Source organism: Crotalus tigris, unplaced genomic scaffold (assembly GCF_016545835.1).
Source record: "Crotalus tigris isolate CLP2741 ecotype Arizona unplaced genomic scaffold, ASM1654583v1 scf7180000024513.1755786, whole genome shotgun sequence".
NCBI lineage: Eukaryota > Metazoa > Chordata > Lepidosauria > Squamata > Viperidae > Crotalus > Crotalus tigris.
Window position 1 is genome coordinate 487,281 of NW_024100685.1, and position 18,548 is coordinate 505,828.

An 18,548-nucleotide genomic window follows, 5' to 3' on the forward strand; every position below is an offset into this window, starting at 1 on the left:
GCTGGTTTGTGTCTGTGTGTAAAGCTTAAAATTAGCGATTATCCTAGTTCATGGTTTAATCTTGACTCCGGCTGCTTGTTCTCTATAGGATTGGCTTCTGCATCAGAATTCTTCCACCCACCTTGAAAGCTGCCGCCAGCTACGCCAACAGTAAGAGTTTTTATTTGATTTCTCTTAAATTCTGGAGGCTACGGGTCCCTGTCTTTTTTAATACAAACACCTCAATTAATAGTTGAATTAAGCAAACCATAGCTCAGCGTTGCTGGCTGTGGAATTCTGGGAGTTGAAGTCCTCATGCCTTAAAATTGTCAAGTTTGGGAAACACTGCCGTAGCTCATAGAGACAAACTTTTACATCATTGCTCCTGCTATATTTTCGAATGAAATCCTTTGGAACTTTTGCAGCATGATCCCTCTGAAAGGGATTGTTCCATTCTTTGGGCAGTTGTTTCGTGTGATTAATGGGACATTATGAGAACAAGGAAGGAAGAGGGTTGTCCACAGTCCCTGGGATAATTCGTGGTCATCGGAAGATGGGAGAAATCAAGAGTGGGATCCTTTCCACATAAGAGTGGCCAATATGTAAACCAGCCAATGGTTCACGGACAGGCCAGTTGCTTATGTCAGCAGGAAACTATTGTGAAGTTAAATGGTGTAGGATTTCCTGCCTGCGCAGGGGGTTGGACTAGAAGACCTCCAAGGTCCCTTCCAACTCTGTTATTCAGACCTTGCAAAATGTGGATCTGTGGGTTTTGCCAAAATACTGACCTGTAGCTGTAGGACCAGTAGGAAAGAATGAGAGTTCAAATTCTCAGCCGAACATTGAAAAGTTGTGTAGGATCTGGGAAAATTATTTGGAACAGCAGTTCCAGCTTTTTAAAGCTCAGCATGCACGCAATGAAAACACTGTAGAAAGCACAGCTAGGCAGACAGTGAAAATGGGGACGGTACCTGAGGGGCCAATTTGGCAATCCATTTTAAGGGAAAAAAATATATATATATAAAAGCTTGTTTCTTGCATTAATAGTTCTATTTTTGAAATAGATACCCTGACTGGAATCCAGAATCCCATTCATCATCAAAAAGGTAGCTTAAATTACGTTTTCTTGGGATGTGATGGTTCTCTTTTATTGCTTATTCCCAAAGATGTTTTACTGAATTAACGGCATATTAATGAAAAGAACTACAAAAAAAAACCAACACAACACCATAGTGGTTGCATGGCAGTTGTTACCGGAAAGGGTTGCAAAATCGCTCCTCCTTTCCCACTGGCGCTGTCGGGTCCTCTTTCCTGCCCTGGCTAGGACCTCTGTGTGTGCTCCAGGCATAGCCTCTGCGTGCCAGACGGGACCTCCTTTTGCAAAAGAAAGAGCTGGCTAGGAACTGGCTTTCCTGAGGGCCCAACGGAGCCCTTTTTCACCCAGGCCTCCCTTGAAAAAGGGAAGTCCTAGTTAGCAGGATCGAGACCAGTTGGCTGGGGTGCGAGAGAAGTCTTGGCGGCACCGGCACAAAAGGAGGCAGCGTGAAGCAGGCCCGCCAGGTGGTAAACAATTGTGGCCTGCAGGACAGCAGGCTATGGGGGTGTGTGAGGCTGGGTGATGGGGGCAGCTGGTGGCCGTGGGTAGGTGGGTGACTAAAAAGTGGCTGTAAATGCAGTTGGGGAGAGGACTGAATTTTGTTCATGACCAACATGGGCTCTGCAACAGCCAGAACGTTGAGCTGTTGGTCATAAGCCCCTTGATTAGGGAACTGGACACTAAAACACATGAAGAAGGGTTTCAAAAATCGGGTTTGTCTTGTCTAATGTAAAGAATGACCAGGGCTGACATGATGGCAGTGTTCCAATATTTGAGGGGCTGCCCCAAAGAAGAGGGGGGGTCCACCAAAGCAGCTGAAGGCAGGACAAGAAAGAGCAGATGGAAACTAACCAAAAAGAGAAACAACCTAGAACAGACATGTCAAACACAAGGCCCGGGGGCCGGATGCGGCCCGCGAAGCCATCCTGGAAACAGTGAGGGAACGGCCCCCGCTGCCTTGGCCCTGGCCCAGGCCGGCCGGGAGCCACTGTACAATTTTGTGGCGGCCATCTATGCTGAAACGCATTTAGTCATAGCTCCACAAGGCCGTCTGGAAACAGCGAGGAACCAGCCCCTGCCGCGTCGCCCCGTCCCCTGGGTGCATGCTGGGGAGGGGTCACCCTTTGTGAGGAATGAAGAAATGGACCATGCCTTGGCGCTTGCCCCGGTCCCACCCTCTTCTGCCAGAGACCCTCAGATCTGTCCCACTCCTGCCCAGGTCCCCACGGGCACCCTTGACGCGAACGATGTAGAGTTGGCCATGCCCACCCAGTAGACCACACCCACTCCATTCACACCCACCCAGTAGGCCACACCTACTCTGGCCACACACACCCCCCCAGGGCAACCACAATGCTTGATGTGGCCGTCAGTGAAATTGAGTTTGACACCCCTGACCTAGAACTAAGGAGAAACTTCCCGTCAGTGAGGACAATTAACCAGTGGAACAGCTTGCCACCAGAGGTTGTGGGTGCTTCAACCCTGGAGTCTTTTAAGAAGAGATTGGAAAGCCATTTGTCTGGAATGGGAACAGGGTGCCCTGCCTGAGCAGGGGGCTAGACTAGAAGATCTCCAAAGTCCCTCTGCTTTGTTATTCCGCACCATCATCATTTCAAGGGGTCGTTGAACAAATAAGTGTTAAGTGAGGACTCCCTGTATGGAGGGCCATTTCACATGAAACCAAAGCCACCAGGTAATGCATATCGTTCTTCGTCCCTAGACAAGAGGGCGAGAGAAATGAAAACAGCGGGGTCAGGCGGCGTTCTGCCAGCATTAGCCCCAGGCGTTCGAGACGTTCCAGTTCTGGGCACGCCAGACGTCGAACCCGGTCCCGATCCAGGAGTCCCAGGCACAGGCCAGGCAGGCCAAGGAGTCGAAGTCCACGGCCACCCCCCAATTTCAGACAAAGGTCAAGGTCTCCGTGGCGGCCTTATAACCCCGCTTCGTCGTTTCAAAAGTCTACCAGCAGAGAGAGGGGGTCCAGACGGTATATTCGATCTCCAGGTAAGAGGGTGGTTGATAGACGCTTGCCTCCAGGCAGCCAAATGTATCCCATTTTAAAACTGGACTAAAGACAGCACTCATTTTAAGAGAGAGAATATTTAGGGGCACTCACTGGCGTGGGGAAAGGGCATTTAATTGTTCCCTGGCCTTCTTAGGCCAGTGTTTCTCAGCCTTGACCATTTTAAGGCATGTGGACTTCAACTCCCAGAATTCCACAGCCAGCGTTGCTGGCTGTGGAATTCTGGGAGCTGAAGTCCACATGCCTTAAAATGGTCAAGGTTGAGAAACACTGTCTTAGGTGATCATTTTCATTGCAAACTTTTAGAGAATTCATTTTTAAAACAACAACAACACCACTTTGTATACTTAAAAACAGAGAAAGCGGAAGTAGACACACAACAACGTGGGACCCCTCAAATTTTACTGCACAGTTTGGGTACGAGCCAAGGAGGAAACAGTTACTTTTGCCTTACGCACCTCTTTGTTGGCTTGCAATAAGCTGTGCGTGGGGTCCTTGGTGTCTCCTTGCAGACCTTTCATGACCCAACTAGGGAACCTCATCAGTGCATTGTTCGTCTGTAGCTTCATCATTCATCAGTGGCACTGACGACATTACCTGGTTGGGTCATGAATCGTCTGCAAGAAAACAGCGGAGCTCAGAGAGCACCAAGGACGGTGCTGAGCTACAAATGTTCTCCACGATAGGTTTCAGCTGTGCATGGAGCTTCTCTTGAAGATCATCTGGGAGCTACATGGAGTTCCCAAAGCAGGGGCCTGGGCACAAGCTGGCTGGGGCATTCTGGGAAGTCCACTGGTCTTAAAGTTGCCCAGGTCTAACGTAATGTGTTAGACTTATATCCTCCTTTCCCACCCATTTTTTTCCAGATTGGGCATGTTCCAGACTCTTCCCAGTGACTCCTCCTCAAGAGAGTAGGGATTTGCAAGTTCCTCCCCATCTTCGATACAATTTATGTTCATTCCAAAAATGTTTTCCCCCCCCTCGGTGTTTAAGATCATGGTTTATTTTCATGCTATTTCATTGCATGTGTTGCTAAAAATGTTGGAGACCCCTTGTTTTGTCTCAAAGGAGGTCTCCCAGTCTTTAAAATACACAAGGCCGAGGAATCAATTTAAAAGCCTTTCTTTCTTTCTTTCTTTCTTTCTTTCTTTCTTTCTTTCTTTCTTTCTTTCTTTCTTTCTTTCTTTCTTTCTTTCTTTTTCTTCCTACCTTACTTTCTGCTCTCCTTCCTTCGTTCCCTCCCCTCCCTTTTTTCTCTTTCTTCTTTCCTCCCCATCCTTTATTCTTCCTTTCCTCCCTTCTCTTTCCTCCGTTCTCTTTCTTTCTTTCTTTCTTTCTTTCTTTCTTTCTTTCTTTCTTTCTTTCTTTTTCTTTCTTTCTCTGTCTCTCTTTCTCTCCCTCCCTCCCTCTCTCCCTCCCTCTCTCTCTTTCTTTCTTTCTTTCTCTCTCTCTCTCTCTCTCCCCTTCCTTCCTTCCTTCCTTCCTTCCTTCCTTCCTTCCTTCCTTCCTTCCTTCCTTCCTTCCTTCCTTCCTTCCTTCCTTCCCCAGATAAGGCCTTGGAAGCGGTGATGAAATGCTTGGGACCTCGCATCGTGGAACATATCCACAAGCAAGCCTTCGGCCAGGGCTTTTCGGGAGGGAAAAAAGCATCGCCTGACTTCGAAGAGGGGAAGACCGGAAATCCTTCCGTTCCCTCAAAACTGCACAAGAAAGAAGGACACTCCCGGCACGGCTCCTCCGAAGCGAAGGCGAAGGTCACGGAGGCTGCTGATGGCCCCAAGAAAGAAGAAACCGCCACGGAGGGAAAACCTAAGAAGCCGCCTTCCGAAGCGCCAGTGAAAGAAGCAGATGCTCTGAATAAGGTAGGTTGTCCACATTTGGTCCCGCTCTTTGGTCTTCGTAGGATAGTCCCGTCCCCGTGCCATTCGTGTGGGTTGGCACCTTTCAAGGCGCTCCCGGGCTGAAAGGATTAGCCAGTGGCTTTACCGTTGCCCGGGGGGGGGACACCTACGGGATCTCCTTTCATGCCCACCCACGGGATCTCCTTTCACGTCAAGGAGCTGGAGTGAATGACAGGAGCTCACACCCCCACGCAGCAGCAACTCGGGTCTCAAACACGGTCTTACTAACCTCCAGCTCAGCATCCCAACCACGTGATGTAAGAACGTCCTAGCTGTGCTTCACAAAAGCCAGGAGACAGGAACGTTGCAGCATCCAACAAGTTTAATTCACTATGTTGAAACAAAGTTAGCACTGGAAGGAACCTCTGGAAGGAACCTTCTTCCAGTGCCTTAAATACAATAAACCACCATGCCCAGAGCACACACCCCAATTACCACCCGTGATTAAACTCCACCTGCGCCGCGCCCAATAACTACCCGTGATTATACTCCACCCGCACCACGCCCAATCCCAGCTAACACCCACGCCCTAGCAATACATTGATTTCAAGTGCTGGGCTCTCGCTGTCCCCCACCCCAAACGTAACAATAACCGTAACAGAATTAGTAGCATTTCGCTCTACTGCCCAGTCCCCTGTCCCAGCGTCCATGCTTGTCAGACCCAGCGACCCTGCACAGTCCCCTAGCCATAGCAGCAACGGAACAGTGTCTATTCAATTCGGCCCCTCTCGTTCCCTATTGTGACGAGGCAACCATCCGGGTGCTTCCTGCTGACGTCGGATGGTCACACGACCTGCTTGGCTGCCACTCCGGGAATCCCAGCGCCCAACTCCGTAGCTGTGATGGCGGTGCAGCACACGGAGGCACGGGACCTGGCTGGGAGCGCTTGGGACGTCTGCTGTTTCCCGGACTCGTAACGAGGCTATCGGAGAGTGGGTAGCACGCTGGGTCTGACACGTGAGCTGCTGTCACGCTCCTATCGTGGGACATAGATTTTGTGGTTGTGGTGCTTTTCCTTACAGGAGCGCCTGAAGAGAGTCAGACTTCCATAATCAGCGCCACTGGGTGAGGGGCCATTCTTGATTAATGTCAAGTTAAAGCAGGGGTCTTCAAACTTGGCCCTTGGATGACTTTTGTGGACTTCAACACCCAGCATTTGGGGAATTCTGGGAGTTGACGTAGACTAGTCACCCAAGGACCAAGTTTGAAGACCCCTGCTTTATGGGAAGGTAAATTTATCACTGTTGTCTGAGGTTCTTTCAGTAGATTTTTAGAGGATGTGCTTTGTAGATTTTGACCATTGTTGTCCTGCTGTTAGGTTATTTTAAATTAGCTGTAATTAATTTACAGCTGTAAATTAGCTATATTGTGTTTCATGGTATTTGTATGTGAGAGATTAAATGTGAGAAATCACGCAAATTTACTTAAAAAAATTATTTGCAGTTTTGGAGTAAACCCAGGAGTCTGGGGACTATTCTTCAAATATCTGAATTGCCAGAAGATGGTTTTACAGATCAGGACATTAAGAAAATAGTTCAGCCTTTCGGAAAAGTTAGTGACATCCTGGTTGACCGTTGTAAGCATGAGGTAAGCAACTTCTTACATTTTTAATGTGTTTTAATTTGCTGAAATGCGCGCTTTTTTTTTTTTTTTTTGCAAAGATACATTAGGGTGGGTATGTTTGAATGGTTGTATTACCACAGGAAAATTCAAGGTTAAGTTTCTGTTTGTTGCCAGTAGACTGTTCACTTTCAGGATAAGCAGTGTTGTGCAAAATACAAAAAAGAGGCAAGAAATAACCCAAACAATTGAAGATAACGGAAGCAAGAATGGTCCTAGCACTGACGACGTGACCTAGTTGGGTAATTGAAATATCTGCAAGAAAACAGCCCAGCACACACAGCAGCAAGGACCCCATGATTGTTATTCTTTTAGCTCTTCTTGTTACAGTTTTAATATCTTAGATCAGTGGTTCTCAACCTGTGGGTTGGGACCCCATTTGGGGTCGAACGACCATTTCACGGGGGTCGCCAAACAACGCAGTCCGCCATTTCCCCCCCTTTTCCTTAGCTGTGCTCCTCCCTTTTATTCTATTGGCTTTTGAAAGCCAATAGAAGAGACTCTCTTGAATAGAGTCTAATTCTATTGGCTTTCAAAAGCCAATAGGAATTGTCCAGGCTGTCTCTGCCCTGCTGAGCCCGCCAAAAGCCCCATTCTGCAAACGGGGCTGCACCAGTTGAGTAGTCCTCGACTTGTGACCGGTTGAGTTGTCCTCGACTTACAACTGGTTGGGGGTCGCGACATTAAAAAAGTTGAGAACCACTGTCTTAGATACTGGTTTTATATTTTTTTTTTCTTGATAAATAATTCTCACTTTGACTGGTCTTTAGTGTTTGCATACTGCATTTTAATTATTGCTAGTTATCTCTGTCCTTGGAATAGGAAGCTAGTATGTAACTGAAATAAAACACAGGCAGGATTTTAAATAAAAAAGCACTTTGTTTTCTTAGGCTTATCTTGAAATGAACTACAAGGAAGCAGTCATAGCAGCTGTCAAATTCAACGAAACATCTCCCGTCCTTATTAATGGCAAGCGGGTGAAGATAAGTGTTGCAGAAAAACCCAAAGTGGCTTCTACTCAGGTAAGCAGAGATCTGTTGTGGCAAGAGAAGTCGTAAAACGGGGGGAAAACTCACATGTCTTGCTTAACAATAGAAATATGGGCTCAGTTAGCTTTGTAAGCCGAGGGTTGTCTGTATAGAGCAGGAGTGGGCAAAGCTTTACAACCTGTGGACTTCCAACTCCCAGAATTCCTGAGCCAGCGTGAAAGTCCACAGGTTGTAAAGGGGCCACCATTGCCTACACCTGGTGTAGAGATACTTTGGTTTAGCTGTCGAAAACCCAAGAGTTGATTTTTGAATAGGTGAGCTACTTTTTGTTTGTGTGTGTGTGTGTGTGTGTGTTTCTTTTGGCAAAAATCAAGGGGCACCTTCTCAAAATACTACATTATTAAATACAAAACAAGAAGCCGCATTGTTTTGCAGAGCCTAAATGTCCCTCTTATTTTCAGAGCAAAGGAAACGAGAAGAAAGTCGCGCAGAATGTCAAGGATCCTGCCCTGAATAATAAGTAAGACAATGAGCTACTCTGGATTCCCAAATGCTCCCGCTCAACTTGTGGATGTGAGCTTCCCGGAGGGTGAATGGAAATGAATCCAACTGTTATTTTCTTCTTTTTAGGAAAGAGCAGGTTGCGCCTGTGGTAAAGATGAAGAGTAAAGAGACCCTGGTCTCCGCCGCCTGTGAGTTTTCCATTTTTTTAAGCTATTCTCTTCTATGTGCCCGTGTGTTTTCCTGAATCTTCAACCCCAAATATCTAATATTTTCTTAAACCCCAACCAGGCGGTTTGGTGACGAGGGGCTGCTTGGGAAGGGGCTGAAACAAAAGGGGGCTGCGCAGAGATTGTGAGGAACGGAGATGTGTTTGGATATTAGTAGCTCAGGATGATAAGATGGGCTGTTGATTTGATCTCCGAGTTTGGCGATGTGGCTTCGTTTGGGGGAGCAACCTCTTCACTGAAGAGGACGGACACACACACACACACACACACGAATGGAGCCGAAATGTTTGCAGCCACATCGCCAAGCTCGGAGATCAGACCAGCAGCCCAGTTGTTAGGAACTGTCCCTGGGGAGAGCGATCCTGCAAAGTGGTGATTCATACAATTAGTGCTAGGCCAGGGGTAGTCAGCCTTGGCTCTTTTATGACTGGTGGACTTCAACTCCCAGAATTCCTGAGCCAGCCATGCTGAGGGGAAAGGGAGAGGTTTCCAAGCTGAGCCATGCTGGCTCAGGAATTCTGGGAGTTGAAGTCCACATATCATAAAAGAGCCAAGGTTGCCTACCCCTGCGCTAGAGGATCAGACTTTTGGGGTTAATACAAAGTGGCCAACGTTGGCAGAAGGGGTTCATTTTGCTGACGTTTGTAGGCCAGGGGTAGTCAGCCTTGGCTCTTTTATGACTGGTGGACTTCAACTCCCAGAATTCCTGAGCCAGCCATGCTGAGGGGAAAGGGAGAGGTTTCCAAGCTGAGCCAGGCTGGCTCAGGAATTCTGGGAGTTGAAGTCCACATATCATAAAAGAGCCAAGGTTGCCTACCCCTGCGCTAGAGGATCAGACTTTTGGGGTTAATACAAAGTGGCCAACGTTGGCAGAAGGGGTTCATTTTGCTGACGTTTGGTTATTTGTAGTTGGTAATAAGAAAATCATAGATTGATAAGACTGGGAGGGACCTTGGAGGTCTTCTAGTCCAGCCCAAGGGAGGAGACCCTAGGCCAGGGGTAGGCAACCTTGGCTCTTTTATGAGTATTTCCTCCTCTCCCATCTCTATAGGATCTCCTGCTTGAGCAGGGGGTTGGACTAGAAGACCTCCAAGATCCCTTCCCACTTTCTTATTCTGTTCTGTTCCTTTCTGTTCTGTTCCATTGTTCTGTTTGGTTCTTCCTAGACCAGGCGTAGGCAACCTTGGCTCTTTTATGACTGGTGGACTTCAACTCCCAGAATTCCTGAGCCAGCCATGCTGAGGGGAAAGGGAGAGGTTTCCAAGCTGAGCCACACTGGCTCAGGAATTCTGGAGTTGAAGTCCACCAGTCATGAAGCGGCCTAGGCCTAGGCCAGAGGTAGGCAACCTTGGCTCTTTTATGACTGAAGGACTTCAACTCCCAGAATTCCTGAGCCAGCCTGGCTCAGCTTGGAAACCTCTCCCTTTCCCCTCAGCATGGCTGGCTCAGGAATTCTGGGAGTTGAAGTCCACCAGTCATGAAGCGGCCTAGGCCTAGGCCAGAGGTAGGCAACCTTGGCTCTTTTATGACTGAAGGACTTCAACTCCCAGAATTCCTGAGCCAGCCTGGCTCAGCTTGGAAACCTCTCCCTTTCCCCTCAGCATGGCTGGCTCAGGAATTCTGGGAGTTGAAGTCCACCAGTCATAAAAGAGCCAAGGTTGCCTACCCCTGCCTGGACAAATGGCTCTCCAGTCTCTTCTCTAAAACCTTCAGCGATGGAGCACCCACAACTCCAGGAGGCAAGCTGTTTCTCTGATTAATCGTTCTCATTGTCAGGAAATTCCTCTTTACTACTTCCAGCTTGCATCTCCCTCTGACCAGCGTGTTAATGTTTTTAGGGTGGATATTTTCGTCTTTAATCTGCCCAGGCATCCCATCGGTCGATTTCATGCAATCTTTTTTCAAACGTGGCAACTTGAAGCCGCCTGGACTTTCCGTTCCCAGAACCCTCCAGCTTACGCATCTTAAAAGTTGCCGTGTTTGAAAAACACCGATGTCGTGGCGTGTTCCCAGGAATGTGTTGTTCCCCCCCCCCTAACGACCGGTGCTTTATTTGACCACAGCGAAAACCGATACGAAGAAACCGGGGAAAGTTGTAAAGAGCGGGGAGCCCAAGGCCGCCGTAAAACCCAAGAAAACGACAGAGGCCAAGAAACCGGGCGCAGCAGCCGTAAAACAAAACAACACCGCCGAGGCCGCCCCCTCGGAAGAGGGGAAACCCCCCCCTAAGGGAAAAAAGGTGGCGGAGGCCGCCAAATCGGTCGACCCCAAGGTCAAAGAGCCTCCGAAGACCAAGAAGCTGGCCGAGCCCAAGGACAAAGAAGGGGGGCCGAAGAGCAAGGACAAAGAAGGAGGGCCGAAGAGCAAGAAAGCGGGAGAACCCAAAGCGAAGGAGCCCGTCAAGGCCAAGAAGGGCACGGATCCCAAGGCCAAAGAATCGCTGAAGGCCAAGAAGGGGCTAGAAAACAAGAAAGCCAGCGAGCCCCCCAAGGCCAAGAAGGCTGCAGAGCCCAAAAAAGAGGGGGACTCGAAGGACGCCAAAGAGCCGGTGAAGGTGAAGAAAGTAACAGAGTCCAAAGAGTCTCCGAAGGAGCCGAAGGCTGGCGAGAGCAGCCAAGCCAGCGGAGAATCTCAGGCCAAGGAGCCCAGCAAGCCAGCGGAAGCCCCAGGTAACCTTTCCTCCACTGTGGGCAGATAGATTTATTATTTTATTTTATTTTATTTTATTTTATTTACTTATTAATAAAATTTATATGCCGCCCAATCCCTAGGGACTCAAAATTAAAACAATAAATATAACAATAAAAAGGAGTGCATTCATATAGCATGTTCCAATCGTATCCTCCGCCCCCCCCCCCCCCAACCCCAGGCCTGCCGGAACAGGAGAGTTTTAATGGCTTTCTTGAAGGCCGGCAAGGTGGGAGTAGTTCGAATCTCGGGGGGGGGGAGTTGATTCCACCACTTCGGAGCCACCGCAGAAAAGGCCCTGCCAGCTGCAACTTCCCAGCTTCCTTAGGGGGCTTCCCAGCTGGTCCCTAAGGTTGTCTCTGTAGCCCCCTTGAGGTGGGCACTGGGACCCGTCCCCCTTTGGAGCCTCCGTCAGTTGGCGGGAGGGGCAAGGCGGGCAGCAGTGGGCGCCAAGAGGCCGCTTCCTGCGGGAAGAGATGCGGTTGGCAGAAGCGGTGGCCTCATCCAGGGCAGACCCTTTGGAGGGTCTCTTGGGCCGGGCTTTCTGCACGGAGGTTTGGGACACCGCTCCGCGGGAGCCGTGGATAGGGTGGTAGCGGGGTATGCGGGCAGGCAAGTCATTTTCTGGGAGCGTGGTTTTCTTGCTTGGCAACGTGGAAGACGGCGTGGACTTCCAGCTCCCAGACTTTGCTAGCCGGCAGTTGTGGGAATTGAAGTCCCTCCATCTTGGAAGGGTGTGAAGGTGAACAAACCCAAGTCTGTAAGAGCTGCGTTTCTGAACATCGGGCACGTTTAAGATAACGTGGACTTCAGCTGGCTGGGGAATTCTGGGAGTTGAAGTCCACAAGTCATCAAAGGGCCTTCAAATGACTACGGTTGAGAAAAAACAACACAGCTATAGAATGAGCAGAATATACCATGAATTCCTGCTCCCCTGAGGAATCTTAACAGCTCAGTGGTTCTCAACCTTTTTAATGCCGCGACCCCCAACCGGTCGTAAGTCAAGGACTACTCAACCGGTCGTAAGTCGGGAACTACTCAACCGATGCAGCACCGTTTGCAGACTGGGACTTTTGGCGGGCTCAGCAGGGCAGAGACAGCCTGGACAATTCCTATTGGCTTTTGAAAGCCAATAGAATTAGACTCTATTCAGGAGAATCTCTTCTATTGGCTTTCAAAAGCCAATAGAATAAAAGGGAGGAGCACAGCTAAGGAAAAGGGGGGGGGAATGGCGGACTGCGTTGTTTGGCGACCCCCGTGAAATGGTCGTTCGACCCCAAATGGGGTTCCGACCCACAGGTGGAGAACCACTGTTAATAGCTCTCCCGAGTAACTCTTCAACCAGTAAGAATTGTTTAATTTTTTTTTTTAAAAAAAAATTCTTTTAAAAAAAATTACAGATAAGTCAGAAGCGGTGGAGAGTCCTGAAGTGGTGGAATCTGCCAACAAGGTAACCTTGTCTCCTCCTCCTTCATTGCGGTTGGAAAGTCCCACCGCTGGGCAGGTCCTCAAGGCGGGAAGCGGGAAACGGCAGGGGAATGTTAAACTTGCCCAATAAAGATTCCGATTTGCTGTTTCCGTTTTCCCCAGGACGCAGAAGAGATGTGTGTCGTGATGATCTCCAGTTTCCCCGAGGCCGGGCTGAGTCTGGAGGAGATCCGAAACCTAACCAAGCCCTTTGGGAAAGTCAAAGATATTTTAATTGTGTCTTCGCATAAAAAGGTACTGAACAATGTGTACAAGGTGTTAGAAAGGGGGGGGGGATATATTTGATTCGTTCTTTATTAATTAATGATTGGGAACGATGCATTTTTCCACCCAGTGCCAACATTTGAAACAAAGAAGTCATTTGGGTTCCGGTCATTGATAACAGTTGTTTCTTCTTCTTCTTCTTCTTCTTCTTCTTCTTCTTCTTCTTCTTCTTCTTCTTCTTCTTCTTCTTCTTCTTCTTCTTCTTCTTCTTCTTCTTCTTCTTCTTCTTCTTCTTCTTATTCTTCTTCTTCTTCTTCTTCTTCTTCTTATTCTTCTTCTTCTTCTTCTTCTTCTTCTTCTTCTTCTTCTTCTTCTTCTTCTTCTTCTTCTTCTTCTTCTTCTTCTTCCTCCTCTCCTCCTCCTCCTCCTCCTCCTCCTCCTCCTCCTCCTCCTCCTCCCTCCTCCTCCTTTATTTTATTTTATTTTTAAAAAGGCATACATAGAAATAAGTCGCAAATCTGCAGATTCCATGGTGAAGTTTTATACCTGCTTCCCAATGTGGGTGGAAAGGAACCAGCTCTGCATTTCTCTGGTCCCTGAGCTGAAGGATCTAAATGAGGTCAGTGAAATTTTATTTATTACATTTATTTGCTGGCCGTCTTGCCCCAGGGCGACTGTTCTTAAGTGTTTGTTAAAGAATAAATTAAACAAAAGGTGGTTAATAATTTACATCAGGGGTAGGCAACCTTGGCTCTTTTATGACTCGTGGACTTCAACTCCCAGAATTCCTGAGCCAGCCATGCTGAGGGGAAAGGGAGAGGTTTCCAAGGTGAGCCATGCTGGCTCAGGAATTCTGGGAGTTGAATTCCACAGTCATGAAGGGAGGCATAGTTCCCCCATGCTGGCTCAGGAATTCTGGGAGTTGAATTCCACAGTCATGAAGGGAGGCATAGTTCCCCCATGCTGGCTCAGGAATTCTGGGAGTTGAAGTCCACGAGTCATAAAAGAGCCAAGGTTGCCTACCCCTGCTTTATATCAATAGAACTACTAGGTTGGGGAAGGCAGAACTAGAAGATTCTTTGTTACCCAGCTCCCTCATTGCTCCTAAATATCTAGCTAGGCGTAGTGAATTGCAACGACTGAAGAGGACAGAATTGTTTGCCGGCTCCTGATTGTCCAGTAACACTTCTTGGCTTCTTTCGTCAGTTGTAAATTGTGGTTATACTCTTGGGGTGTAGTATATGTCACAGGAAAATGGGAAGGTGAGTGAGAGGGAAAGCTGTGGAAAAAAGGTATTTACTTACCTAAGAAAATGTATATGTCCACTTGAGTTACTCTCAGTGACTTCGGGTGCCTTACAAGAATAAAAGCCTAATACAAGAACAATAAAAAAGCAATAACACCCCCCCCACACACACACACATATCTCTGATGGCGACAATTAAATCAGCTCTTGTTGGGCTCTGTATCGCCCTGGGGGTCCCCAATCCCTTTGGCAGAACCACATCTTCAGGGTCTTACAAGAGAGTGTCAAAGTAGGGGCCAATTTTACCTCCGCAGGAATGATGAGGTGCAGGGAGGGAGCCACCACGGAGAAGGCCCTTCTTGGGGGGGACTTGCACCATCCCCTGCCTCCCCACTCTGGTGAGTCAGGTGGATGGAACTGGGAAAAGATGGTCCTTCAAAGAACCTAGTCCCAGGTCAAGTAGGGCTTTGAAGGTGACAGCCAGCACCCTGACTTGGACCCGGGAGTTGACAAATTAAGAAGATTGCCAGCAGAAGATGGGTGATTAAGGGAGACTTTGTAAAACGATAAACACCGTCTTCTAATCGCCTAAATTTTCTTGGCCCTTTTTAGGAAATGATATTTACTGCGATGATTAAAGATGCCAATCCAGATGTAAGTAACCAGAGTTGTTCCTTAATGTGTTGTTACTCAGTCAGGGCCAGGGGTGTCAAACTCAATTTCATTGAGGGCCGCATCAGCATTGCAGTTGCCCTGGGGGGGGGGGCTGCGTGGGTGCGGCCTACTGGGTGGGTGTGGCTGGAGTGGGTGTGGCCTACTGGGTGGGCATGGCCAGCTCTACATCGTTCGCATCAAGGGTGCCCGTGGGGGCCTGGGCAGGAGTGGGACAGATTTATTTATTTATTTATTTATTTATTTATGAGGCTTATATACCGCTTTAAGTGCAAGGACTCTCTAAGCGGTGTACACCAGTAAGCAGTGTGTGTGTGTGTGTGTGTGTGTGTGTGTGTGTGTGTGTGTGTGTATGTATATATGTGTATGTGTGTGTGTGTGTGTGTATGTATATGTGTGTGTGTGTGTATGTATACACACACACACACACACATATATATATATATATTTGTTTTCTGAGGTAAATATATATTTACATTGCCCCCAACAATCTGGGTCCTCATTTTACCTACCCCGGAAGGATGGAAGGCTGAGTCAACCTTGAGCCGGTGAGATTTGAACCGCTGACCTGCTGAACACAGTCAGCTAAAGTGGCCTGCAGTACTGCACCCTAACTGCTGCACCATCTCAGAGATCTGAGGGTCTCTGGCAGAAGAGGGTGGGACGGGCAAGCGCCAAGGCATAGTCCATTTCTTTATTCCTCACAAAGGGTGACCCCTCCCCAGCATGCACTCAGGGGGCGGGGGCGACGCGGCAGGGGCCGGTCCCTCGCTGTTTCCAGACAGCCTTGTGGAGCTAAGACTGAATGTGTTTCAGCATAGATGGCCACCACAAAATTGTACATTGGCTCCCGGCCGACCTGGGCCAGGGCCAAGGCAGCAGGGGCTGTTCCCTCACTGTTTCCAGGATGGCTTTGCGGGCCGCGTGAAACCACTTCGTGGGCCGCATCCGGCCCCAGACCTTGTGTTTGACATGTCTGGCTGGGCCCTTGGGGTAGAGAAAGGGGCTACAAAAATAGCAAAACAGTTTTTTTTTTTTTTTTTTGCCGGTGGGGGGGAGACTGTGAAATAGTCCATCTCCTGTGAAGAATGGATGTGTCTGGAAAGCATTGATTAAAAACGTAATTGCACGTTGAGGATATAAGCAGCAGGAAACTAGCATCCTGATTTAAGGTGGACAGTGTAGTGTAGAGTGTCTTCGGCCTTGGTACCACTTCAAAAGTAATTGTGTGATGACAACCAAGACGATCAGTCCTAGAGGAGATCAACCCCGACTGCTCTTGAGAAGGCCAGATCCTGAAGTTGAAACTCAAGTCCTTTGGCCACCTAATGAGAAGGAAGGACTCCCTGGAGAAGAAGGGCCTGATGTTGGGAAAGATGGAGGACAAGAGAAGAAGGGGACAACAGAGAAGGAGGTGGCTGGATGGAGTCCCTGAAGCAGGAGGCATGAGCTTCAATGGACTCCAGAAGATGGTAGAGGACAGGAAGGCCTGAAGGAACGTTGGCCATGGGGTCGCGATGGGTCGGACACGACTTCGCAACTAACAACAACAAAAAACCACAATAACGGCTTTAATCATGGAAAAGAGTTGGGAGAAGCGGCAGATTCCTCTTGAGTCCTGTGCTTCCCTGGAAGAAGGCGGAAAATAGGCTGGGCTTGTGGTTAAACTGAGGAGGAGTCTTCCAAAGGATCAGTTGACTCGAATTAAGGACCCCCGGCCCAATTTGTGAGCTTGCCTTTCCTTTCCACCAGGTGAACACGGAGTCGCTCTACACCCAGTTTGTGCATCTGGGGAACCTGCCAGACGACGGCTACTCAGAGCTTGAAATCCTTTGCGTCGGCCTCCGCTTCGGACGAGTGGATCACTACATGGTGATAACTAATAAGAACAAGGTGATCTTTGCTTTCTACAAAGCGGGAGCCCAACGTCTGTGGGAGGCAGGTTGTTCCACCGGTTAATTTTTCCCACTATCAGGAAGTTTCTCCTTAGTTCCAGGTTGCTTCTCTCTTCGGTCAGTTTCCATTCATTGCTTCTTGTCCTGCCTTCAGGCGCCTTGGAGAATAGCTTGACTCCCTCTTCTTTGGGGCAGCCCCTGAGATACTGGAAGGCTGCTATCCTGTCCCCCCTCGTCCTTCTCTTCATTAAACCAGACATCCCCAATTCCAGCAGCCATTCTTTGTATGTTTTAGCCTCTAGCTGAGGGCTATCGGTACATTCTGTCCCTCGGTTCAAGGAATGCTTGAAGTATTTAAAAACTTTTTTTAAAGAGTTGAAAAACCGGGAGCCCCCTCAGACTCCCACAAAGCCTTCCTTTCAAGGGGCTGGTGGGAAGGCAGCTGCCCTCTTGCAGGTTCCCCTTGAAGAAACGCCGCTTCTGCCACAAGCCCAGAGGCTTCCGTGTTGATTTTCTGCCCTTTTTGAATTTTGAAGGCGGTTCTCCAGCTGAACAGCGCCGAGTCAGCAGCCTCCATGTGTCGCTTCTTAAAAAGGTATCCCTACAGTTTGGGAGAAGTCCAGCTGACGATCTCACGCTCGCCCAGAATAGAACCTGCAGCTGTAAGTCCTCTTCATTTATTTGGCCTCTTGGTTTTGAATTAGTTTGTAGCCCTTCCAATATCTAGGATGGTTCTGAATATTGAGAATGCTTGTGATTTTTTATGACAACCTGTTGGCGTACAGGTAGCTGGTTTTTTTTTTTTTTTTTTTTTTTTGGGGTTGTTGTTGTTGCCAGATGAAGGATGATTGAGAAACAGCTGTCTGGAAATTCACCCTCTGAGCAGGGTTGCAAATTAGGGTAGAATGGAAGTGTAGCCTGCAGAATTTATACCCAGAATTTGTAAAAACTTACCAATGATTTTCCAGCTTTTGCGTTTAAGCCAGGGGTGTCAAACTGCCGGATCCATCATGCTGGAACCGTGCCCACTCCATTGCCGGCAGTGGGAAAAAAGTCGCAACACATCACGTGACGTTGTGAGTTTGACACCTTAGGTTTAGGTTTAGGCTGGTGGTGGCGAACCTATGGCACGGTTGCCAGAGGTGGCACTCAGAGCCCTCTCTGTTGGCACACGTGCCACTGCCACCAGCAGCAGGTCCATCAGGCCGCCATCGCCATCGGGAGCAGGAGCCCCACCCAGCACAAAGGAGGCTAAGCGGCCGACTACCAAGCTGGAGTAGAGGTGGTAGAGCAGAGGTCCCCAACCATTGTCGATTGGTGGACTGGAAGAAAAGGGAGGGGGAAGCATTTTACGTGCATGCATGCGCACACGGGGCCGCGAGCACGCACACGCTGCAAACGGGGCAGGGCTAGTGCCTGCATGATACTCACTAGCCCTGCCCTGTTCTTGCATGGTGCAGCGCCTTGTATCTGCATACTGCGAAGCAGCAGCAGCAGCCATTTTTGTGCCTTGCGGCACAGTGGCCCATTTTTGCGCCCCTGGTTTTTCTGTACCAGAGGCGGCACTCAGAGGCACCTCCTCCCCCCCCTCCCGCCCCCCGAGGGCACCACAATGCTGATGCGGCCCTGGCTTTTTGTGATCAATAAGTGGGTTTTGGGTTGCAGTTTGGGCACTCGGTCTCTAAAAGGTTTGCTATCACTGGTTTAGGCCGTCACGTTGCGATATTGTTTCTTGCATATCAAAAAGCTGAACTTTTTTTGGTTGTTAATAGGATAGTATTGGAAGAAGGTTTTTTTCTTCTTCTTTTCTTCTTTTTCTCTTTCTGTTTTTCATACATAATGGGGTTAAAGTACTTAATAATTCATTTATTGAATGTAATTATATTTGTTTGAGGTTTATTTGAGTTTAAAAGTTTTTCCTTTTAAGTTCTAGTTAACCCTGTATTCAGCTCTGGGAAGAAGGGGGGAGGGTTTTGGGGAGGGTTGGGAGGGATTGGGGAAGGGGTTTTTTATTGT

At 48.5% G+C, this 18,548-nt stretch overlaps 1 protein-coding gene across 2 annotated transcripts in view; it reads left to right on the top strand.

The window, feature by feature from the left end:
• Window positions 1–18,548, top strand: part of ZNF638 (zinc finger protein 638) — a 46,222-nt gene that overhangs the window by 9,887 nt on the left and 17,787 nt on the right. For both annotated transcript variants that reach the window (XM_039333806.1, XM_039333807.1), the window contains 15 exons: window positions 89–150; window positions 1,044–1,085; window positions 2,796–3,079; window positions 4,647–4,960; window positions 6,443–6,586; window positions 7,510–7,641; window positions 8,070–8,128; window positions 8,239–8,300; window positions 10,403–11,008; window positions 12,428–12,477; window positions 12,618–12,749; window positions 13,213–13,338; window positions 14,578–14,619; window positions 16,390–16,530; window positions 17,069–17,194. In XM_039333806.1, the coding sequence (XP_039189740.1) occupies window positions 89–150; window positions 1,044–1,085; window positions 2,796–3,079; window positions 4,647–4,960; window positions 6,443–6,586; window positions 7,510–7,641; window positions 8,070–8,128; window positions 8,239–8,300; window positions 10,403–11,008; window positions 12,428–12,477; window positions 12,618–12,749; window positions 13,213–13,338; window positions 14,578–14,619; window positions 16,390–16,530; window positions 17,069–17,194 (2,322 nt within the window). The remainder of the gene's footprint in view (window positions 1–88; window positions 151–1,043; window positions 1,086–2,795; window positions 3,080–4,646; window positions 4,961–6,442; window positions 6,587–7,509; window positions 7,642–8,069; window positions 8,129–8,238; window positions 8,301–10,402; window positions 11,009–12,427; window positions 12,478–12,617; window positions 12,750–13,212; window positions 13,339–14,577; window positions 14,620–16,389; window positions 16,531–17,068; window positions 17,195–18,548) is intronic.